At 39.0% G+C, this 25,194-nt stretch overlaps 1 protein-coding gene across 1 annotated transcript; it reads left to right on the forward strand.

The window, feature by feature from the left end:
* Positions 1-15,983: 15,983 nt before the first annotated feature.
* LOC129249881 (uncharacterized) lies at positions 15,984-24,993 on the forward strand. The gene is made up of 3 exons (XM_054889557.1): positions 15,984-16,745; positions 16,805-16,965; positions 24,419-24,993. The coding sequence occupies exons 1-3, from the start codon at positions 16,138-16,140 to the stop codon at positions 24,577-24,579; spliced, it is 930 nt and encodes a 309-aa protein (XP_054745532.1). The 5' UTR covers positions 15,984-16,137; the 3' UTR covers positions 24,580-24,993.
* The last annotated feature ends 201 nt before the right edge of the window (positions 24,994-25,194 follow it).

A 25,194-nucleotide genomic window follows, 5' to 3' on the forward strand; every position in this document is an offset into this window, starting at 1 on the left:
AATTGGTAGTATGTACACCTTCCTTAGCATCAATCATCAATGCCTAAGTCAGAATATTTGGATATTTTTTCTGCATATGTTTTTTGCATGTTTTTGCCCAGAGGAACAGCAATACCATCTATGTAACCAGTCGTTTGAGATTTAACAATCAGGAAAATGTCTGGCCTATTGTGGTCTCTGGTAGTATTTGTTAAAATTGTTCGGTCATAATACAAAAGGTAGTTGGAGTCTTATTGAACAGGTTCTAGGGTGTACGTGAAGTACGGCATTTTGCTTTGATTGGAGTTGTACATCTGCGTCAGTTTTAGATGGATTATTTTCGCGATATGATTGTGTCGCTTCAGGTACATTGAGTTTGTGCCAGTGTGGTGCATCCCGCTAGCACGTGGTCTAATGTCTCACTCCGACTATTGCATCTTCGACATGTGTATGCAGCGTCATTTGGATCTCCCATTACATATTTAATGTAATTTATTGTTGGAATCACACCATCTTGTATTGTGAAAATGGTATACTCCGTTTCGGCAAATATCGACCTGTTGGTAAGCCCTAAGTGGGAAAATTTTTAGTTGACATGTGGGCTCAGCAAGTCTTTTCGATATACGCCGTGAACAGCCATTTCAGACCATCTTTGAATCTTTTCATCTATTGTGTTTGCGTTCCTGATTTCATAGCATTGATTCATCCGAAGTGGGGTGTAATTATCATCCGCAGCAATTGCAGCCTTGTACAGATCCGATTGGGAGCACTTATGTTGAAAGTATGCTCTTATGTTTAAGATAAATTTGTTATGCAGTACTCCAACGTCAATCTGTCCCCTTCCGCCCGCCTTTGTAGGTAGCATCATTCGATCGACAGAGATTTTTGGATGGCGTGACTTGTATTTAGTCATAATTGTACGTATTATTTTATTTTTGTTTATTTTATTTTATTTTATTGATTTTATCTTTGCTTAAGTAGATATAACTAATATTTGGTTTTATAGTAAATTGTATAATTTTAATGCTTTTCAATTTCATGAAAATGTTGTCCGTTCTACTTACCTATTACCTCTGAACTTAATATAAAAAAAAAATATTTGTATGTAGAAGCAGTAGCACGTTAATATGCATCAAAAATGAATCCATATTTTAAGCATACTTTTATTTCAGCTGCAATAAACTTCATATTTTGTTGGCGGAACCTTAATGGTATGGAGAAAGCTGAATTTTGTTGTGCAGTGTAACATTTATAAGCTCAATTTTTTTGAGCTAAAAAGTAATGTCAATTTCCGTTCAAAAATACGATTTAAGCGTAAAAATGAAACCCCTCATTTTTTTTAATTTTCTAATTCGTAGTTTTTATTTATCAGCAATTAATTATGCGGAACCATTCAATTAAACAATTAACTGCTTTTATTTGGCAAATTATTTTAATCAAAAATTTCGCGAATTAACTTTAATTATTCGCACACATTCAGCAATAATTGGAGTTATTAAAAATTACGCAAATCTATTTTATCGGGATGATTATAATATCTAATTTTTATATCTTTGCTTGTTGTGAAGATTCATCTGCTTCCAAGAAATGCTTTTTAAGTCGCAAATCAGCACGCTTGAGCTGACTGACGTTTGTGAACATTTTAAAATTACCTAATAACATTAAAATACATTTAAGTATATATATTTACTTGAAAGTTTATTTTTTTATTTTCAGAATTTCTATTTTTTAAAATAGCTTTAAATTTTGTGGAAATAAATTGCTTCTTGTTAGCGCATCAACACATCAAGGCTACTTGACACCATTAACACATCGCTTCTTTATGTAATTTTTTCACACTTTTCACAAGTTGAATATCCATTCAAAGACTGCACTTATACAGGGTGATATAAATACAAGTTTCTTTTTAACCAAATCGCATCACGGCATCCATTGTTGCGAGAATGTGGCTGCTGTAGCCGAGGTTGGCCAACTCATTGCTGGAACATCGAATTGCTATGGATTTCAATAAGACACATCAGCCGAGTCAGTATGGAGCAAAAGCCAATGCATTAACAGAGAGAGAGAGAGAGACCAGTATAACGGTGTGCAGAATGCAGAAGGTATCGCCAGGTACTTTAATATTCGCTATTTTGGCAACCGATGACGTCAATACTGTGAATAAACAAACAAAAGGAAGAGACGCAAAATAAAAAAATGAAGTGCAGCGTGTTAAGTTGGAAAGTACGAATATTAGAAGTACCCACAAATCAAGTGCTGGTTCTTGTTTTTTTTCTTGATGGTAAGATGGGGAGGAAGGGTATAAGTGTGTGTAATTTCTAGTGTTTGGCAGTTTACATATGTTTTGGCTTACTTTTCCTTTTCGCTTACACTTCCTTTTTGTATGTTCGCAGCAGTGACGTCACGCCGAAATGGAGAGGCGCAACCTTCTATTATATCATTCTTGCCTCAGTATATGTGACGAAATTCGACGTGAATGGATTTAAAATCAGCTCTCAATGAAAAATATAAACAAATCATCACATTTAAAACTTTGCTAATATGAGTTAATAGAAAAATTTGAGGAGTCTTCTTATCGCTTTTGAAGTGAACTTCGTTTTGGTTCTGTTTAAGTGGGCTAATTGTTGCGATGAATATCACTTGACGAATTCGCTCCGTCGGACGAATTAATTCTGTTTATAACAGATGATCAGATTGAAGGTACTTTTCCAGTAGGGGGTTTTTGTCAAGCTAAATGCATACTTTTTTTCAATATTCATTGGCATTTCATCATGGAAAGACTTACGCTTTTCGCGTGGAAAATGTTCATCACGCGCTCAACCCGCCCAACTTGTGGTGTTCAACGGTGTGCCCCATTTTTGGGCTTTCCAACCATGTGCAAGTCTTGAAAATTTGGTTGTAAACCAACAACAGAATCGCAGGAGCAAATGCGCTTTCTAATTTGAAGTTGCTTTGAATATTCTCTTTCAGTAAAAGGACCATAATTCCCCCAATTGTGCTCCGATTGCCTTGAAGCTTTCATTGCGCGATAGCTAAGGCTCCGACGTAGCCTCACTCAATTAATGGCTACTTCAATAAACAAAATTGCCATATTTGGACTGAAGAGCAACCCGAAGCCATTCAGGAACAGCCATCCGTTTGGTGCGGCCTATGGGCTGGAGGAATCATCAATCGTCAATCGTCAATGTAACAGTGAATGGTGAACGCTATCGCGACATGATAAACGTCTTTTCGAATCCTGTAATCTTTACAATATTTGGTTCTAGCAAGACGACCATTGCGGCTACTTGCCAAATAGTCCGTGAAACAATAGATTTACTGCGTCGTTTGCTGTCGTTTCGGTGAGCGATTTATCTCTCGTCTCGGACCAGTGGATTGGCCATCAAGATCGTGTGATATCACACTTTTGGATTTTTATTTGTGGGGGTATGTAAAGTTTAAATGCCTTGTGGATAAACCAGCTTCGGTTGAGGCATTGGAAGCAAACATTATTAAAGTTATTCACCAGATAGCGACCGATGGTCGAATTACAGCGCAGTTGCGGTCACAATTTGAAAAGAATTCTATTTAAAAAATAAATGCCATGAATTGTGCCACGCAAGCATAGTAAAGGTTGCCCAATCAATTTGAATTTCCCTTGTTTTATTTCAATTTAAAATCCGATACCTCTAAATTGATCACCCTTTACTACAAGATAGAGCCAGAAAACGTTAAAAAATGGTGAAAAATTGGAAATTAGCCGAGGTAGGAAAAAATTGAAATAGTGGAAGTGTTTGCGGAAATCATCGGTTTTATCCTTTTTATTTAATAATTAAATTTTTTTAATAAAATTTGATTTTACTTAATGAAAACTTTTTTTTTTTTTATTTAATTTTATTTAATGAAAGAAAAAAAATATTAAGGCCACCCTTTATCGGCACGTACAAATACAATAAAAAGAAACATGGCTCCTAACACCAGGCACTCATATTGAATGTCAAGATTAAGTGGCAACACTTGGCTAAACGCTTGTTGTCATGGCTATGCACTCAGGCATTTACAGATATGTACATTCGTAATTGTTGTTGTAATTCGATTTATTTGTAATTGCATATATAATGTATTTGGGTGATGATAAAAGGCTTGTTAAGGAAACAAAACGGGGAAAAACAATTATTATCGTACAGACCGCATGTTCAAAAAGTACTCGGAATCTTATTTCGAACAAATTGAGGGCATCGGAATTTTATTATGAACATGAGAGGTAATATCGCACGTCTATGCCAATAAGCAACAATCGGCAGATGACTTCAAAATCCTCATAGCACAGACCATTGCTCAAATTGAGTCGGATCTATGTAGCATAGCAATTAAAACTTGCCACTCGCGGTTATATGAGTGTTGCTCTATTCCATTCATATTTCCATAACTCGCATTGTTAATAAGGCTCACACAGCTTGTTTCATTCAACTTCGACTCGCCCTTATTGAAAATATAAAAATTTGTAAAAAAAATATAATTGTGACGATATCTCAAGCGAGATTCTTTTATATGAAAAGTTTCAATTACTTTTTGAACAGATGTTATGTGTGTATGTATGTAGTTGCTTTTACATAGTATTTTGCTTGTCATCAAAAAGTTTACCTGTTCTTTGATGTAACTTCCAAAAAGTTGCAGCATCACACTGTAGTGCCATAAAAGCCACAACGCTGCAATGCTGCCCATACCGAATGTTACGCCGTCAACAGGTCGTGTGCCCAGTTCTGCCGCAACGAATTCAGCGAATGGTTGAGCAGTTGATTGTTGTCTCCCTTAGGACATAATTGCAGGCAGAACAAGCAATTGGAGGTTTCTGCTGCAATTCTTTACGGCAGCTTATTTCGTGGTTGATGGAGAAAAAAAAAGAAAAAATATTAGCATATGCTTAGGTACAAGGTGGCGCAAAATTAATTATGAATTTGGTTTTTGAATAACGATTTTAATAAAAAAATTTTTTTTTAATATTTTTTAATAATAGTTTTTTAATAAAAAAATGATTTCGAGAGATGGAAATCTTTATTTTTACTTTTAGCTGCTCCATTGCCTGTCTGTTTGAATACTACAGCTGACTAGTTCATAAGCGTCAAATACTAGGTGGTTTCATAAGTTTTACGGTTCGATAAGGGAGAGCCTAAATGTTTTTTTTCTGTATGTTAGTACACTCTTCATATGAATGTATGTGAAGTTTCATTTCAATCTGGCAATTTATTATTCGTTTTTTTTGCCGGGGCCATATCCAACCAAATAGACAGGAGAATCTTCTTGGGGTGAAGGCCATCTCTAGGGGTCGGTTCTGGTATTTCATCTTTATCTAACCATTGGCGTTTGTGTTTTATTGTAAAGGATTATTGTAAAGGACTCATTGTCATCACCAGTAACGATACAGTTAAAAAAACTTTCATTCACACATTCACTCTCTGCTAACGGTTGGCGACGGAAAGTCTATGCGGAACCCATTTTCCCAGCTTTGAAGTCTTTCCCAACTGAACCAAGTGTCTGTGAACTGTTCCATGCGATGAATTTAACCTCTGAGCTATCATATCGACTGTAAAATTGGGCTCAGCTTCCACGAGTTTGAGCAAGGCGTCGGACTTAAAGACTTCAGGACGACCTGCGCGCGGGGCATCCTCCACGCCGAAGTTACCACTTCGGAATTTTGAAAACCACTTTTGCGCAGTCCTTACATTCACGGTATCCTCTCCGTGAACAGTGTTGATTTCTGCAGCAAAAGTTGTTGCATTTTTACCACTTTTATAAAAAAAATACAAAATATGCGTTCGAAGATTCCATTTTATTTTTTAACAACACGTCCTTCTATCCGCTATTAAAATCACTTGTTGAGTGCACAATATATCAAAGAAAATATAAATAGTTCCGTTATATTCCGCGAATAATTTTTTGTATGCAAAAATCGTCTAAAAGTGAATTTATGGGTAAAATACGCACGAACTTATAGACTGACCTGATACATCAGTGCCAACGATCTCAAGCCTGATTCGAGCGAAGGCGGGGCAGAGGAACAGGAAGTGGTCCGCTGTCTCATCTTCCTCTTCACTAGCTGCGCAGGAGTCAGAGGTCTCGTTATCCACGATACCCACCACAGTTCAGCCTGAATTTGCAGGATTCGACTACCACTGATGGGGTTGGGGGCTGTCTAAGACCATGAGCGCAGCTTGGCTGTCGCTACAGACACATATAGATCTCCATTCTTCGCTTACAGGCTATTTAGTAACGAGGTGTCATAGAATTTTTTATAATACAAAAAATCAAGTCTCGTGCAGTGATTGAATTGAAAGTGTATGTTTTTGCTATCAATTAGTTCAATAGATAGATGGGTTGCTGAATTTAAACGTAGTCGTACAGGCCTCGAAGACGGTGCACGTCAAGGATGTCCAGAAACAGTAATACAAAATAGCAGAAATCGTAGAAAAAATACAAGAAATCGTAGTGGAAAATAATCAAGTGACTGAAAGAGTTTTAGTAGAAGCCCTAGGCATATCACTAGGCAGTGTAAGAAATATTGGGTTTCGGAAAGCTGTGTGCATAATGGGTGCCGCATTCGCTGACAATGGGAACAAAAACACATACTTTCTCAGCAACATTTAGAGCATTTTCGAATAGTTAAAGCGGATTCTGTGCGCCGAATCATCATTAAGGATGAGGCTTGGGTCTATCACCATGGTCCTTAATCTAAACAATAGGCTAATCTAAAGAAATCGCCCAAGAAAGGGATTAGCATCGGTTTTTGGGATGCGAAAGGAATTTTGTTTGTGAATTATCTACCTGCAAATTCACCTCCTTCATAATGGTATCACAAAGGACGAGTCAGTTTATCTTCATCCAAGAGAGATCATTCCTTGGGCAACCATTCCAACCTAACCTAATCTATTGTAGCTTTTAGACCACCTGAAGAAATAAATTCGAGTTTGTCAGAGAAAAAAATTATTAGGATACCGCACCGCGTCACAAGAGCATTTTGACAATGGCTAAAATCCATGAACTAAAGATCGAATTCTTGGGGAATCCACCGTATTCACCACATTTGTTTCCAGACCTAAAAAAATGCATACCTGAATTGGGGTTTTTCATCAAAAGATGAGGTCATTCCACCTGTGGAACTGTATTTTGCAGCCCTTCCAGAGTCTCACTTCAGGGATGGAATGCATAAATTGGAATTTCGTTGGAATATCAATACACTTCAGGGAGACTCTGCTTAATAATAAAGAGTATTTCAAACCACAAAAATGTGTTTTTCTTTTCGAGCCGCAAAACTTATGGAAGAACCAAGTATGATTGACGTACAATGCCGATGGAATCCCTACATTTGCGCCACCTTGTGCATACACTAACAAATATGAGCATGTGAGACTGGTCATTTCTTCAAGTACATACAAAAATATTGCTAGTAGACGCAAAAACAAAAAATACAAAAATATTTATTACCAAATCTAAGAGGCTTTTTCGGAAGTTACAAGCTTTGATCCGTAGTTTTATAAATTTTCGATTTTAACATTAAGGGGACCCGGTGGTCTAGAAATTTCAACAAATCGATTTTTTGTTTTTCAATATTTCGAAAGTATAGTATCTTAAGAATATACTGTGATATTTTCGTGTGGAAATTCCCAATATTATAGCTTCTACAGCCCATTAACCAGGTAGAGAGCGGTGCGCGTGCTCCTGTACCTCAAACTTTAAACTCATTTATCATGAAACGACTTTTTTCGGCCTGGTGTTGTCAAAAAAAAAGAAGCTATTTAACCGAATCGTCTGAAATTTTAATATGTTGTTCACAACATCAATGGCCATCGCCCGTACTACATAGAAACATTTTATTATTTCAATTACTTCGTATTTGTTTGATTAAAAAACTGAAAAAAGCCCGGTTTTTAGAGTGTCAAATTCAACTATTATTGGGCTACAGGCTGTGGCCTAAGTTTAAACGCGCGTAAACAGAACTTATGCTTTTCACCACCAGATATAAGGTACCAATTTTTACTCTACCAAACATTAACGGACAAACCCTCTCACTTTCACCCAGTGCAAAGTACTTAGGGGTAATTCTGGACTCCAAACTTAGCTGGAAATTAAACATTGAAGAAGGGTAAAGAAAGCAGAAGTTGCTTTATATGCCTGTAAACGTATGCTGGGAAGAATATGGGGTCTTCAACCTAAGTATACATTATGGTTGTATAGTACAAGGCGGTTATACGACCAATTTTAACGTATGGCTCGGTAGTTTAGTGGAAAGCTCTAGAGAGAGAATAGAACATCAAATTACTTGGGAGAATAAAAAGATCAGCCTGTGCAATAACGGTCGGTACAATCAGATTATGTCCTAGGGAGGCCCTCAACGCACTGGCAAACGTTATTCCAATAGACCTACATGTTAAGAAAATGGCAACCATGAGTGCATTTAGGTTAAATGAAGCAGGTCGATGGGAAGAAAAAATTTATGGTCATGCCAGTCAAACTCAGTTAACCTCAGTTAACCTAACATGCCCCGACGGTAACATTCAATAGGAATTTTGCCATTCTCTTTCCATCTATGGTAGGACAAAATATTCACCCTGTGTAAACCGCTGTTCGAGAGTCTGGAACAACTGTCTGGCTTAGATGTCAACAACCTTATAAGGTTCCTGAACCGCACAGACAGGATATAGTCATGCTGTAAATAACTGGTAAACAAGTTGGTAACGAGGATGTGGCAAAAAAATGGTGTGGAAGCACTATTAGGATTCTGGAAGAATCCCCAGTTTAACCAACCAACCAACCAACGGAACATAGCTTTAGTTATACTGCTTAATAATTTTTTTGGTTTTTGGGTTTCAGATAAATAGAAGAGCCAAAATGGACAACAACGTCCAGGTCCAATTTTTCGAGAAATATAAATATCGTTTTCAATTTTTTTTATTGTTAAAAAAAATTCCTAAAAATATCCTAAATTTTCGAGCTCTAGCCCACCGGGACCCCTTAAGATAAATATGTAAACTTTATAACTGATTTGCCGCGAGTTCTTCTGCACACCGCAAGTCATTCCATTGATGAGATTAAGCGTGTACAGTTACAAGTTAAATAAATTGATTTATTTTTTTGTTTCTCTATGGTATTATTGCCATTAATTTGTCTTTAATTTTTTCTTGTTTTGCATTTCGTACATACGTACGCATTCCATATATGGGCCCTAGTGCATGTAACTTCCATAGTTTCCAAACAAATTTACATAACAACAAAGTGTTGCTCAGTTATTGCGCTACAATCTTTGATTCGCTGATATTCATTGGGATACTTCACACACTGCATTATCATCACCTTCATTCGATGGGGGCGCAGCACACACATACGCACTTATGCATGCAGGTGTACCCAAGTATGACTGTTTGCATGTGTGACACAAAGAGCAGCAACAAATCGATGAATACTGCACGCTGCCCGGCATAGATAAATTAAATTTGTAACACATTTTTTCTGAAATGTTTTTCATTTCTGTAATATTTTTTGCTGCAATATTTTTTGTTCGAGGCGTTTGTTTGCTTTTTAGCTTGCAAATCATTGATATTTAAATTCCAACGCATCTTGCATGCAAAGCATGCAAAGAGATTGGAAATTTACATAAATTGAAAAGGGAAATGATGCATCAGCAGTCACATTGCATAAAAAACATTTCATTAATGTGTCAAAGGGGAAATACATAGCAATTTTAATAAACTGCATTCAAAAGCCCTTTTTTAGTTTTTAAGTAACGTATGGAAGTTTTAATGTTTTGGGCAGTAAGATTAAAATGAATATTTTTATTATATATTGAAAGTAAAACTGACGACGAACAAAAAAAAACACACTTATAAATATATATGTGTACAAATCTATGCACAAAAGCGAAAGGCAGTTTGATTGATGTTTATACGTTTGTGCCACCATTCAATTGATGGCGATGCAATTTTGGTGAATTGTGCTGGTGCTGATACCCAGAAAGGTTTGTGAGTTTGCTTATATATAATTGAGATATATTGAAAATTTATATTTATAGCTCGTTTTAGTTCATATTAAGAATTATTATTACTATTAGCCTACTGCGCACTGCGAATAAAAGAGATCTACTGTTGAGATACCCTTTTTAAAAATTTTAGCACATTCTGCGACTTATTCTTCTATAATTTATATGATTGCACGGCAATGCGATACGGCGTAGCCTTTTTCTGCCTAATGTAGGCCATTCACAAATAATATGCCATTCACAAATAATAAACCGAGAGATGATGGCCTCAGAGAGACCAATTTTGTTTAAATGATATCTCAGGCTTGAGCGGCTGACAGTTAAAAGTACCAATTAAAGGTCTTAAATCTGCCGAGTGAAAATAGTTTCTGTCCGGCGTTGAGAATTATTTCGCTTGTCGCTGAAAAATAAAATTTTAGCGAATTTTTCAAGCATTTCAAGTTTTTACTACGAATATGGGTGAACGATATGAAGTGTTACCAACTTCACACTGCTTGTATCTGTAAAACAGCTCATGACATCAACATCAAAATAGGTCTAATGACAGGTCAATACATTGTTTATAAGTCATCAAAAGCTTTTGCGTCTCAGTTTTGTTGAATTTTTTTTCTGTGATGGAATTCAAACGTAATAGTGTGATTGCGTTATATTTGGCTGGTAAATTTCAACCAGCCATTGTTCGTGAGCTCAGTCACCTCAAAGTGAATAAAATGTTTGTGTATCGCACTATAAAACTTTACAATGATACTGGTAGCATTGCAAAATGCTTCGGAGGTGGACCAACCCCAGCAATGGTTCGGAAAGTGAAGGCTCGACTTGAACGAAATCCACGTCGAAGTGGAAGAAAAATTGCCAAAGAAGTGAATGCGACTTATTATCGGGAAAATGTTTTAGAAGTTGCTTTAGAGCCGTGTGAGCCAAGAATGGTTAAAAAATCATGTTCCACACTTCATTTCGTCCACACAATGGCTTTCGAATTCGCCAGACGCAAATCCGATGGACTATTCCATCTGGTCCATTTTGGAGAGCAAGGTGAGGACTAAAAAATATGCCAGTATGGATGCGTTGAAAAAAGCGATTATACGAGAATGGGCCAAAATACCTCAAGATCACATTCGTGCAGCATGCAACTCATTTTTTGACCGTTTGAAGGCTATAGTCAAGGCCAAAGGTGGTCATATCTAGCTAAATATATGTTAAAATTTTAATGATTTTTTAACAATTTTGTCTTTGAAATCAATAAAAACTAATTTCACACAAAAAAGTTATGGTGTTTTGAATAGGTAACACTTCATATCGTTCACCCTCGAATACTAAGGGAAACGGCGGTATTACCTGTTCGATAGTTTGTAATAATGCCAGAGTTACACTCTATTGAATATCGGGACCGTTTCCCTTAGGCATTGCTGAGATTTTGGAAAGGCTGTGCTCAGTCGCTGGGCTGCGGGTTGAGGCCTCAGAGTCAGTTCTGATAACCACAATTTAGACTAACCAGCCGCCGTGGCCGAATGAGTTGGTGCGTGATTACCATTCGGAATTCAGAGGGAGAACATCGGTTCGAATCTCGGTGAAAGATCAAAATTAAGAAAAATATTTTTCTAATAGCGGTCGCCCCTCGGCAGGCAATGGCACACCTCCCAGTGTATTTCTACCATGAAAAAGCTCCTAATAAAAAATATCTGCCGTTCCGAGTCGCTGCTTACTGTTAGTATTTTTCAGGCAGAATTCTTTGCGATCCTGCAGGCATGATCAAATCTTACATTAAACATTTCTCTGATCTGGGTTCTAGGATATAGAAACATAGAGGAAAATGAAATTGCTGATGAGCTTACCAGGAAGAGGTTGACCGAATCGGTCTCAAAATTCACCTACCCGGTCATCGGCTTCCACCTGACTGTTGTTGAAGAGGAATTGCACAACTTATTTCTCAGAAAAGCGCAGAAAAGATGTAGCTCCATTTCTTCATGTGCTATAAAACCCTTTGGCCCCAATACGATATACATACGAAGAACTCAGAAAGTTCTTTTGACTCCTCGCCATACAATTTCCAAACTCGTAGCTGTGTTTACCGGTCATTGGACGATCGGCACACACGCGGAAACTCTGGGTTTACCATTTAATCCCCATTGCAGAAGCTGAGGGGACCTTTTAGAAAAGGAGAATGTTGAGCACTCTCTCTGTAAAATAAATGTCCAGGTTTGGCAGTTAGACGATTAAGGTCACTGGCTGCTCCTTTCTTTTACAACCTGGGGCAGTGCGCTGGCCTAAGTCCCATCAATTTTCTCCATTATGTCGACAACTCTGGCTGTAGGTATCTGCCCTTTGGAGGTATCATAATGGCATCAAAACGGTGCTTTACTGCTACTTGGGAAGTGCCTGAGTCAACCATTTCACCAACTTACTTATTATACTGAGAAAATACTCAGCTGCATCACATTTATATTTAATCTCACTCCTCTTCACTTAGCAGGAAGGTAACCTGAAAGGTAATGGAGCTGCTGCTTCTAACTATGACCTGCAACGGGCTATGATTAAAAAAAAATCGGGAAGTAGAATAATTCATAATATATAATAAACAAATGTCGGAAATATTTCAAAATTTAGAGATATTCCTTCCAATAATTTTAAAGTAACAACACAGGAATTTTTCTGAATTTGGTTCGAAAACCCATCATAAGTAAATAAATTACAAAGAAATTGTTGCTTCACAAAATTTAATAAACCTAAAGGATAATGGACCGATTTCATATCAGAGATTTCATCACAAAGAAACGTGTTTTTTTCCTTATTCACTCCTTTCGGGAGCATAGGGCCTCGACAAGACTTGCCTGGCGTTGGTCTCCTAAATCTATTTTGATTTCTGACAGGGTGGGTGATTAGCCTGCCGTTATCAGTCCTAAGTAGTGCGAATGCCCACCTGTCGTTGCTAGGAACAACGCCTTCTTACTGCTTGGAGCGCCATCTGTGTATCACAGAAGGATCACACAGGTGGTTGAGGACTTCGCTAATTTTCGTGTGTTGGCGCTATTACCGCGGCTGCCCGCTTCCTCTTGCTGCCACTGATGCAATGTGTAACTTTGTGTTTTTCTTTGTTTTTGCTTGTTTTAGCAGCCACAATGCAAATAATGCGCAGACTATTGTGTGGGAGTGAGGAAAGGATAAGTTTTTGGGCTTGAGGAATGAGTTTTTTTTTTCATTTTTTTGTTTTTGATAGAGGGAAAATAGGTAAATTTGCAAAAGTGCGAGGACCGTCCTTTACGGTGGATTTGAACCCACAACCTCTGGGATGGCAGACTAGTGCACTTACGCTAGACTACCTGTATTCAATTTTTTTGCAGTACCACTTTAAAATTGTTGAAATCATTTTATTTCTCAATTTGAATAGAACATTTCTTCTTCCTTTTTTAACCACTCACGCTGTTTTGAACGAGTTTAACAGAGCGTGTCAATCGTACTAACGTCCAAAGCCCGTCGTAACGTACGGCGCAGAATCTTGGACGATGACAATATCCGATGAGACGTCCTTCGGAGTGTTTGAGAGAAAGATTCTGCGGAAAATTTTTGGACCTTTGCACGTTGGTGACGGCGAGTATCGTAGACGATGTAACAATGAGCTGTATGAGCTTTACGAGGGCATAGATATAGCGAAGCAAATAAAGATCCAGCGATTTCTTTGGCTCGGTCATGTCGACCGAATGGATGCAAACTGGCGCCGGTTAGCACGAGAAAAATGGAAAATTTATTTATTCTAAATATTAACACGCTCCCACTTTTTGATTCTTTATTGCCTAAATTTGATGATTTGATGTTGAGCCAAATTAACATTTTTTTATTATTATACTAGCAAGCCCGGCCCACTTCGCTGGGCACACTAACATAGAATAGATATGGCTTAGAACAGAAAAGATATGGTTTTCATATTATTTATTTTTTTAATCTTTATTCAAGCGCTTTGGCATAAACAATATTTTTTGTTTTTCGATTTGTTTTTGAGTAAATATAAAATATATATAAAATATAAATTGAAAATCAGGAAAAAACAAGATTGTTTTTAAATTTCAAATCAACGCATATGAATAACTAAGAAACAAATGTCTTTTTTCCTGATCATCCATTAATTTTTCGTTTCAATTTATATGTTTTATTAAGCATTGGAGCTTTTTTAACCATTATCCATTTATATTTTTCAAAAAAAAAAAACGAAAAAAATTTCATTCACACATAATTTCATTCGGATTTCACATTAAATTCTCAAATTTCGTAAGAAGTTATTCACTGTTCCAAAATCCACTCCAAAAAAATTCACAAACAATTTTTACATATTGCACTTACGTTTTTCCTTATGGCATCCAAATCAGAAAGAAATATTTACACATTGTAACTCACACTGTCAATTTGACAGTTCAGTTCCGCCCCAAGCGTTAAAAAAGTAAGCGACATTATGGCTGGATCAAAAGAACGCTGTACCCGTGGTTGTAATTCGGTGCAAAGACACGGCGGGTCCACGTTTTGGCATATATTTCGAGACCCTAGTCATCAATAGGTATGAAAATTAACCCGTATTAAAGCACTTATCAACAGCTTTTATTTGATATCCATATTGTACAAACACATTCTAGGGTCCACGTTTTGGTCTCTATCTCGAGACCCTAGTCACGGAGCGGATGGAAATACTCTGAACTAAAGCATTCACCAACAGCTTCCATTTGATACCCATATTGTACATACACATCCGAAGGTTACCCGGGTCCACGTTTTGACCTATATCTCGAGACCCTATCTACCAATAGGTATCCAAACTATACGGAAACCATCTTCAATACCTCCTTAACAATGTGTGTAAGTTTGGTTTAATTCGGTTTAAAGACACGGCGGGTCCACGTTTTGGCATATATTTCGAGACCCTAGTCATCAATAGGTATGAAAATTACCCCGTATTAAAGCACTTATCAACAGCTTTCATTTGATACCCATATTGTACATACACAACCAAAGGTTACCCGGGTCCACGTTTTGACCTATATCTCGAGACCCCAGTCACGGAGCGGCATGAAAAATACTCTGTACTAAAGCATTCACCAACAGCTTCAATTTGATATCCATATTGTACAAACACATTCTAGGGTCCAAGTTTTGGTCTCTACCTCGAGACCCTAGTCACGGAGCGGCATGAAAAATACTCTGAACTAAAGCATTCACCAACAGCTTCCATTTGATACTCATATTGTACATACACGTCCGAAGGTTACCCGGGTCCACGTTTTGACCTATATCTTTATTCGAATTTTTCTCACCTTTTAAACCTTCCCTAGACCTCCACGAATAATTCAAGACCAAGATAAGATAAATCCGTTCAGCCGTTCTCGAGTTTTAGCGAGACTAACGAACAGCAATTCATTTTTATATATATAGATTGAAAACTTTCAAATATGTCGATCGTTTCTTTCGTTTTACAGTGAATTTATGATAACATCCTAAACATCCTAAATTAAGAAAAAAATTGTAAAATAGTATTAGAATTATTAGTTTTCTCAAATGAATCTCAAATTGATAAAATCTTTTTCAAACATTTATCAATTTAGAATATTCTCAAATCTGAGTATACGTGAAATCCAAGGCGAATCTATTAAAGGTGGTATCGGTAGATCAGCTGATTTATTTCTTTTCTTTCGCCGTGTCCACATGGCTGTCAGCCCAGAGTGAAACAAGGCGAATTCATTCTTTTTTTTCTACTTGCGAATACTTTTCTTTGACATTCAAACGTACAAAACATTGTTGTTGGTCTAGTGTTACCATTTTTAATGAATTTGCCTTGGTGAAATCTGAATGCTTACTGGGCCAATACTCATTCAATTAAAACTGAAAATTCAATCAAAAAATGTTTACTCAAAATTTTCTTTTCTTAAACTCATACAACTTTTGAAAGGAAACAAACAAAAATCGTAAACCAAAAAGACAAAAAAAAAACGAGCTTTTACTGTTTGACATTTGAGAAAAATAAATTCGACATTTACATATTTTTCGTGTTGTTCCCTTTGTATTGGAAGGAGGAAAATTTTATTTGACATTGAAATTTGCATATATTTTTGGTAAAAAAATTTGATATTTTTATTTTTTAATTCGTTCGTTTAAGAAAAGTCATACCCCAAATGGACCTCACCGGCTCTACAAAGCGCAACTCTCAACAGAAGCGACAACGGCAGCCGCGCTCCTTAAGTCTCGATGATGATGACACCCTAAGCAACAACTCCTCAAGTTCCCTCAATGTTTTGCTTGCCGCCGCTTCCGATTCGGAATCGCAATCGCCAATTAGCGTGCGTGACATGATCAAACGTTATGACACAGCCGCCAAATTGGGCCCTAAAGGTGGTTCTCGTCATCCACAACTACATCAAACACATCATAAACAGCAACAACAGCAATACGGTTTGCCTGCCATGAAATCCGCATATTTCGGTGTGAATCAATTCGGCACCCACTCCACCACAAACCGGTTCCCATTGCGTCAATATGTGGCACAAGTGCAACAGAATACCGGCAGCAAGTGGACGCAAACACAATCGAAAAAAAGCATCCACAGCGGTGAACACAACAATAATAACACAACTAAAAGCAGCTGTAAGCTAAGTGACAACACTTTTATGACAAGGAACAATGCGGATGCAACGGAAGATGGTTGGTTGGTGTGCGAACGCCATGCCTCAGTGAGTGATAGTGAAAATGTGTACATAGCTGATCACACCGAGCGCAGCTCAAGGTTGGTGGTGAGACAGTGAGTTCAATTTAAATCTAAACTTTCTTTGCTGTGCATTGTAGGTCGCCAGCTCAGAATCTAAACGAAGTCTCATGCAATTTGCAAGAGATTACTTCAGGTCAGAGAACGAGTTCAGAGGTAGTCGAGGGCATTGAAGAAGCGAATCCGCAACCAGTGGAGACTTCGTATCATAGTAAAACTACAATTGCCAAGACTGCTGGAGGTAAGTTCAAGGAGGGGCTTTCGGATGTATTGGATAGTATAAGCTTCGAGTTTATAGAAATCGGTTTCAACAGGACTTTCGTATATGCGAAGTAGGGCTTGGTATATATTTTAGTATTGATATGCATGGGAGTTAGACTGTAGGCAGATGGTTGGACTGATGACGGGCCACCTTCTATGAGCAAAACACATGGAAAAGTTGGGCATCTCAGACAATGCACTCTGCCCAGCATGTGGAGAGGAGGATGAGACGGCGGACCAATTTTTATGCGTATGTCCCGCCTTCGCTCGAATCAGGCTTGAGGTCTTAGGCACTGATATGTTAAGAAGCGACCACCTGGGGAAAGGGAACCCGAGTGCAGTACAATGGACTTAATTGTGTCTGAGTGTTGTACTTGCTAGTCTGTTCCGACTAAAAAAAAAGGGATTTAGAATGCATTTCAGAATGCTCCAGTCCATATGTCAACAATATTCAATAATACGAAGAAATTTACATTTCAGGAAATAGTGAACGAACATTTATGTGATGCAATCATATACTGCGGCGGCCGTAGCTGAATGGCTTTGTGCGTGACTACCATTCGGAAGTAGATGGGTTCAAATCTCCGTGTACGCAATACTAAATGATAGAAAAAGTTTTTTTTTAATAATAATCGCCCCTCGGAGTGCAATGGCAAACCTCTGAGTAAAGGTTGGCCACGAAAAAGCTCCTCATAAAAAAAAAAAATATTTGCTATTCGGAGTAGGAGTCAGTTTAAAACTGTAGGTCACTCCATTTCTGGAAAAATATCAAGACGGGTGTAAGAGTCAATACATATATATGAAGCCATATCCTACAAAGCATGATGGTAGATATTAGTGCGATAGGACCTCTTATATAATACAAACATTTATTTACATCCCTCCGTCCGTCTATGTATCTGATTGCCATTCGAGATCCTTTTGCCAATTTTATTAATATATCTTGCTTGATGACTTAGCCTTGTTAAATTTAGAGGGGGTCTGGATTGACACAAAGCTTTGTTTTAGTTAGCATTTAATAAATACAAGTTCCAAGGCGGATCCTGTCAATGGTGCTCTAGGGCGGATCCTCCATAATGTAGGAGACCCCAAGGTAATCGCAGGCGACTACTGTCATTGGTTGTTGACTCCATAAACCTTTGTGAGGCATCCATTTGGGCAGGAACAAAAATGTAGAGTCTCCCAGGCTAAGCGCTCTACGTGTATCTTGCATGTATAGAACTGCTGAACTGAACCCTCTGGTCTTCGTAGCAGACGAAATGAACAGGCTCTATAACGTGCAAGGAGCTCGGTCCATTCCAGAATAAAAAACATCTGAGTGATTGCTGACAGTTGGTCGGTGGCAGCAGCGGTGGGATCAGTCGCAAAACAAGCGTTGGACTTACAAATTTATACCACTTGTTGATGAGTGGTTAGGAAAAAACATGGACTACCACCATTTGCAGTTGCTTAGCGAGCATGGCTGTTTTAGGCAATACCTGAGCCGTTTTAAGCTGCTAGACAGCCCTTTCTAACCAAACTGCCCAAATACTTACGAAAGCGCAGAACACGTGACTTCGACGCTTCCGAGAGAAACGAGTTATTCTCGAACAAGTCTTGGGTCCTCAACCTTCCCCTAGCACCCTCATATGAGTTATGTGCTCAAGCAGTAGTTAGTGGAAGGCAGCCCAAACGTTCCTAGCGAAAATCATGACGCGACTCAGCAACGGCTACTGCAGCGGTGAAGCACGCACAGAAGGGAAGACGGTAGTGGGTTTATCATATTTAAATAACTCTATTACAACCTTTCCGATGTCCATTTTATTTAAGAACACAATGTAAGTAATTGGGACTATCGGCACGTATTCTTCATAAGACTGTAGGAGAGGAGCTTGGACACGTGTACCTAGTTTCGGACATAAACGCGGCTCTACCTAGATGTTATATTTTTGCGGTCTCAGGGTAAGATTTAGCTGAGGTGAGAAGATTGTTATAGTATTAGTGGGAGCGTGTCCCACATACCCTTAGAGTGTCGGCACCTTTAAGATGTTTCTGATATTTTGATTAAAATTTCCTTCAAAAAACAAAAAAAAAAAAATACTTAGTTTGATTCGCCCTTCCAAGTTGATGTAACATTGCTGCAGTATTATCTTCGTATGTATAGTTTATGTTCTCAGAAAATCGGTTCTGCGTTACCGGAAGAATGGTGGTTAATATTTGGCCAAGGACTGTCGTTTCAGTTGCATTTCTTAAAGATTTATGAAGAATTCGTATGCTGTTACATCAACAACCAGGTTTCGACTTTACGCAGTTTAGTTAGTTTTTTGTTGTTCTACGCCTTTATAGCCTTCTACGCCTGTAAATCTATGTTCGGCAAAAAATGGGGTCTCAAGCCAATTGTCGTACTTTGGATGTACAACTTAGTGGTTCTGCCAATTTTGACATACGGTTGCCTAGTTTGGTAGGTAGCTCTCCAGAAGGGCTACAACACCACTAAACTAGAGAGAATGCAGAGAACTGCATGGGAGGGCATCACTGGTGCTTGTAGAACATGCCCTACTGTTGCGCTCAACGTTATTCTGGACTTACTTCCTGTGGATCTGCAGGTTAAATCCATTGCTGCTCAGAGCGCTATCAGGTTGAAGGAGCTTGGCCTCTGGAGACAATTTCCTGTAGGACATAGTCGCATCTTGAAGCAGATCTCCCTTCCTTCTCTGTTCTTCGCACTGATCTCTTCATCCGCAAACTGTGTTTTGAGGGTTGTGCTAAGGCTTTCTTTCCGAGCAGGCAAGACTGGAAGGAGGGGAGAGTCTGCACGGATATAGGTACCTCTGTTTTCACTGTCGGATCCAAAATGGAATCTGGAGTGGGAGCGGGGGTTTTCTCTAAATCAGCCAGCATTTCGGTCTCCTTTAAACTCCCGGAAACGATCAGCGTTTTTCAAGCAGAGGTCTTCGCGATCCTGGAGGCATGTAAAATAGTTCAAGATCGCTGTTGGGAGGGAGACATTAATATTTTTTCCGATAGCCAAGCTACGATCAAGGCACTGTCGTCACCGTATTGCAGCTCTCTTCTGATGAGCTCCTGTAAGGAGGAACTCAAATATCTCGATCGAGCAGGAAACATCTCCCTTATCTGGGTTCCTGGGCACAGGAATATAGAGGGAAATGAAATTACCGACGAGCTTACCAGGAAGGGGTCGACAGAACCAGTTTCAGCTGTCTTCCTCGCTGACATCGGTGTCCCGTTGTCCGTTGTTAAAGGGACACTACACAATTTCTTTCTAGGAAAAGCGCAAGACAGATGGAGGTCTGTCTCATCGTGCGCTATTTCGAAAACACTATGTCCTCAATACGATAGAAAAAGAGCACTTAGGGTGATGGGAATCCCCCGCCATTCAATTTCCAAACTCATTGCGGTGTTCACTGGCCACTGGGTGATCGGTACTCATGCGGAGAAGCTTGGAATTCCGTATAACCCCTATTGCAGAAGCTGTGGGGATCCTACAGAGAAAGAGACTGTTGATGACTTTCTCTGCAAATGTCCGGCTCTGGCGGCTAGGTGCTTGAGATTCCTTAGAGTGCCTTTTGGGGATGACTTGAAGAAATTCTCCAGCCTAGATCCCCTTTTTCTCCTCCACTACATCAACAGCACTGAATGACTGTAGAAGGTTTTCTGTTGCCATAACTTTTCTTTGCGCAGGTCCACATTATGGTATCAAAACGGCACGTAAGTGCTACTTGAAGTGTGCCTGTGGCACTCTTGCCATTTTACCTACCTACCTACCTACGTCTTATTGGGCCACGAATACTGCTTCATATTCAATACTTGCATTTATTCACCTTGAAGTCTATTTGTTCTTCCGCTAACCTTAAAAATTCTTGTGTGGCTGGGCTGTTACAGTAGATTAGACTGGCGACTCCATAAATATTGCTAACATTGTTTCGTTTTGTAATTTTTCTCCATTGAATTAACGTTTTATTTTTTGTTGTGGATCGATAATTGTGGCAATTATAAGGCGAATTATTGCAATATGAAGAAGCCCTTAGCTCTGTCCGCCCCTCGCTTAATATGCATATTAGGATCGCCCAAGAGAACATATTAAATTTTCTTTATGCTATCCCCGAGATTTGTTCTCTGGTCAAACAAATTTTTACAATTATTTCCCATAGTTCCAGGGACGAACAAAGGGCCACAACAAATTCCTTCCATTCAGATCTGTTCTGCGCTAGTCTCTTAGCTTCACTCCAGGCTAAATTTACGGCACGCGTCCCAAACTCCAACAATCATCTTGAAAGTCGATGGTCTTCCTCGTCTACAACTGCCTTGGGGATTCCACTAAATAGCACCTCTTGTTAACTCATCATATTGCCTACGAAGGACGTGGCCAATGCAACCCCATTTTCTGCTGCAAATTTCAAGGAGTATTGCGGTTTGCTGAGTTGTTCTTCACAGATCAGCCAGCATTCAAGATTTTGTTTGGCCAGAAGATTTTGCCATGATTTTGCGAACGCATCGATTAGTGAAAGCATTTATATCGGCCGTTGTTGCATTCCACGTTTCACAGGCATAGAGTAAAATGACTTGACTTTAGACTCAAAAATGCTCAGATTTGTGCGTTGCGAAATATGTGATGCTTTCCAGACTGGACTTAGGGAGCCAAGAGCTTTCCTAATGCGGTTTCTGATGTCTACGCTCGAGCCACCAGACTCCAAGACGATACTGCCCGGACAGAAAACCGACGATCAGCTGTTCTTCTTACTTGGGTGTTTGCCCGATTTTCTCCTTCTATTTGTGGAGTACGTCTTGATGTGGTTTCACCAATTCAGGGATCCATAGTTTTAAGCCGACTTCGAACTGCAAATGGTTTTTTATGAGAAGTTTTTTCATGGTAGAAATGCACTCGGTGGTTTGTCATTGTCTGCCGAGGGGCGACCGCTATCAGAAAACACTTTTTCTATGTGCTTTGCTGTTAGACATCTTACATCACCCTTAATTATTACTGTGTTAGAATTAACCTGGTAGAAGATGTAAAGGGTTTTCCAATAACAGGTGTTATTTTGAATTTGATTGCACTATCGAGAGATGATTAACGATTTTTTATGGCCGGAATTGGATGATACAAGGTGGCGCAAAAGTAACCTTGCGATGTTTTTTTGGCTGTAATTTAAAAAAAAAAGAAAAACTTTGATTCTTCTTGTGGATTATTTTTATTTGGTCTTTTAATAATATATTTTTTACATCAAGTCGAGAATATGATGTCATGTAAATGGCCGCCGCCACAGTTGATTGCCATTTGAGCCCTTTTTATGGCATTTTCCATCACTTTGGCCAAAACTTCCGGCGATAGGTCCTCACATTCTTGACGGATATTGTCTTTAAGAGCTGCAAGAGTCTGAGGCTTGTTGACATAAACCCGCGACTTCAAAAAGCCCCACAAAAAGAAGTCTGGAGCGGTCAAATCAGGCGATCTTGCTGGCCAGTGCAAACCGCCAAAACGGGAGATTAGGCGCCCGGGAAATGCATCCTTCAGCATGTCGGTTGTGGCACGTGCAGTGTGTTCCGTTGCACCGTCCTGTTGGAACCACATGTTTTCCAATCCCAATTCATTAAGTTGCGGCAAAAAGAACTCGTTGATCATTGCTTAGTAGCGCTCACCATTCACAGTAACCGTTTGGCCCGCGACGTCTTCGAAGAAAAAAGGTCCGATGACTCCTCCAGCGAAAACAGCACACCATACAGTGACTTTGAGCGGGTGTAATGGCTCTTCGTGGGTTACACGCGGGTTTTCAGTGCCCCAGAAGCGTAAATTTTGCTTATTTACGTACCCGCTGGGATGGAAATGGGCCTCACCACTCATGATTATTTTTGATGAAAAATCATCTTCCTCTTGGTGGTGATTAAGGATGGCTTGAGCATATGTTAGACGCGATTGGCGGTCAGTAGCTAACAGCTGATGCACCGTCTGGACTTAGTACGGAAAAATCTTCAAATCTTGTACCAAAATTCGCTGTAAAGACCGTCGACTGATACCCATTTGCGTGGCACGTCGTCTGGTCGATGTCGACGGCGCTTCCATGACATCCTCGGCTACAGCAGCAATATTCTCTGCAGAACGGCTTCTCCGGGGTCTGCCACGCCTGGCAGCATCTCGTGTTGTGCCAGTCTCTTCGAGGCGAGCGGCTAAACGTCGCAGTGTTTCACCAGTAGGCGTTGGACGGCGAGGAAATATGCGACGAAATTCACGTTGTGCCAAAGTCACCGACCGATTATTGGTCAAATAAATAGTCAGCAATATTCCGCATTCTGGAGCAGTGTAGCGTAACATGGTTTATTAACGTGTATTTCGCATGTGTTTACTACACAACTCTCAAAACAGAACTGACATTAGAGGCCAATCGCAAAATTTATAGCATTTTCTGATAGGAGGACTACTTTAGCGCCACCGTGTGTTTATCTGGACAACGTTTGTTTTCAACAAGACGGCGCTACGTGCCACACAAGAAACGAAACCATTGATCTTTTACGGGAAAAGTTTCCGGACTGTGTTATGCCTCGCAGAGGTGATCACAATCGGCCACCGAGATCTTGTGATTTAACACCTTGACACTTTTTTCTTTGGGGCCACGTGGAAGAAAAGGTCTACGCCAACAGCCCAGGGTCGATTCAAGACCTCAAAGATGGAATTCGTGAGACTATTGAGGACATAGGGCAGACACTTTGCAATGGAATTCGTGAATTCATGAGGCTATCGAGCACATAGGGCAGCCACTTTGCAATTTGGTTCTGGAAAATTTCATGAAAAGGATATTGTCCTGTAAGCGTGGTCGTGATGGTCATTTGCCTGATGTAATTTTCCACTATTAACGGCATACCTTCCTCTTTATAATGCAATAAACATCCCATCCTTTAAAGGGTGGTTAAATTTCAAGGGCCGATGTTGAATGTGAACCACACATAAACGTCAACGACACCGTTGGACTTCTTTCTTTGGGATCATTTGAAAGAAAAGGTGTACGTCGATAAGCCAGCAACAATTCAAGAGCTAAAGGATGGGATAATTTGGCACATTAACGGCATAGAACCTCAATTATGCCTCAGCGTCATCGAAAATTTAGACCATCGGATGGAGGTGTGCCGCTGAGGCCGCGGCGGTCATTTGGCCGATATTTTGTTTTATGCGTAATTAAGCCACACCAATATTATCATCATAAAGAGAAATTACAATAATTTTCTAAAAAAATTGTATTTTATTCAAAATCAACACCGGCCCTTGAAACCTAACCACCCTTTATATTATATTATATTACAAAGTAGCATTTTTCTTTGAATATCAAAATAACACCTCTTATTGGAAAGCCCTTTATAATGTTCAATACAATTTGTCTACTATAAATCAATGAACATCCACTGTAGAAATTTTATTTACTACATATTTTGGTAACTCTTTGCAGGTGTGCGCATTATTATCGACATCTTTTTCGATCAGGAACACCAGCCCGTTTCGGCGACCGAAGTGGTGGGCAGCCGCGTTGAGACGGATATACCACAAAGCCGAATACTCAACGAATTTCAGCAACAAGCTGCAGCGCAAGCGCAGCTAACGCGTAACTAAACGTGACCAAGCAGCTTTTATATGGATCAGTTTGAGTTCTGCATTGAAAATTGGAGGCGATAAAGTCACCAGTTAGCCAAGTGACGGAAGTGATGCCTGCTTATTGGATGATTGATGAAAAAAATGGTGTTAACTAGTCGGTGACAGCTCGACGAGTTCGTAGTCGAGTGGAGGAGCTCAAATCATTTATAGTTTTTATATTTTGACATGTTTTAAATCACTAAGCGTTATTGTATTTTTGTGACTTGAATTTATTTCTTAACTCTTTATTTAATTCAGTTGCTATGTGTGGATTCCGAAATCGCACGCACAATAGCATCCAATTTCAACAACCACAATAGACTGGAAAATTGAATTTTTTTTTTAGATTTTGAATACAAAAAAAGGCTGTAAAAATAAAAAATTGCAAACATCTTAAATAAACAATAAGAAGAGCTTGCTTTTGAATTGAGTCGTTAAGGCTGATATAAATTTTGCATGCAAAAAATTATGTTTGGGTGTATCAATCAATCCAAAGGAGTCTGGCACGGCTTCAAAGCTGAGAAAAATGCTGAAAAAATATAATAAAAAATGGGTCGTCTAGAGAGCGACAAAGAACATACTTGGCATAACTCA

This window comes from Anastrepha obliqua, chromosome 1 (assembly GCF_027943255.1).
Source record: "Anastrepha obliqua isolate idAnaObli1 chromosome 1, idAnaObli1_1.0, whole genome shotgun sequence".
Lineage (NCBI taxonomy): Eukaryota > Metazoa > Arthropoda > Insecta > Diptera > Tephritidae > Anastrepha > Anastrepha obliqua.

Bases quoted from the DNA above. Each gene is read 5' to 3' on its own strand.
- LOC129249881 (XM_054889557.1), top strand. From the start codon at position 16,138: ATGGACCTCACCGGCTCTACAAAGCGCAACTCTCAACAGAAGCGACAA. The intron at 16,746-16,804 runs GTTGGTGGTGAG...TGTGCATTGTAG, and splicing joins CACACCGAGCGCAGCTCAAG to GTCGCCAGCTCAGAATCTAA. The intron at 16,966-24,418 runs GTAAGTTCAAGG...AACTCTTTGCAG, and splicing joins AATTGCCAAGACTGCTGGAG to GTGTGCGCATTATTATCGAC.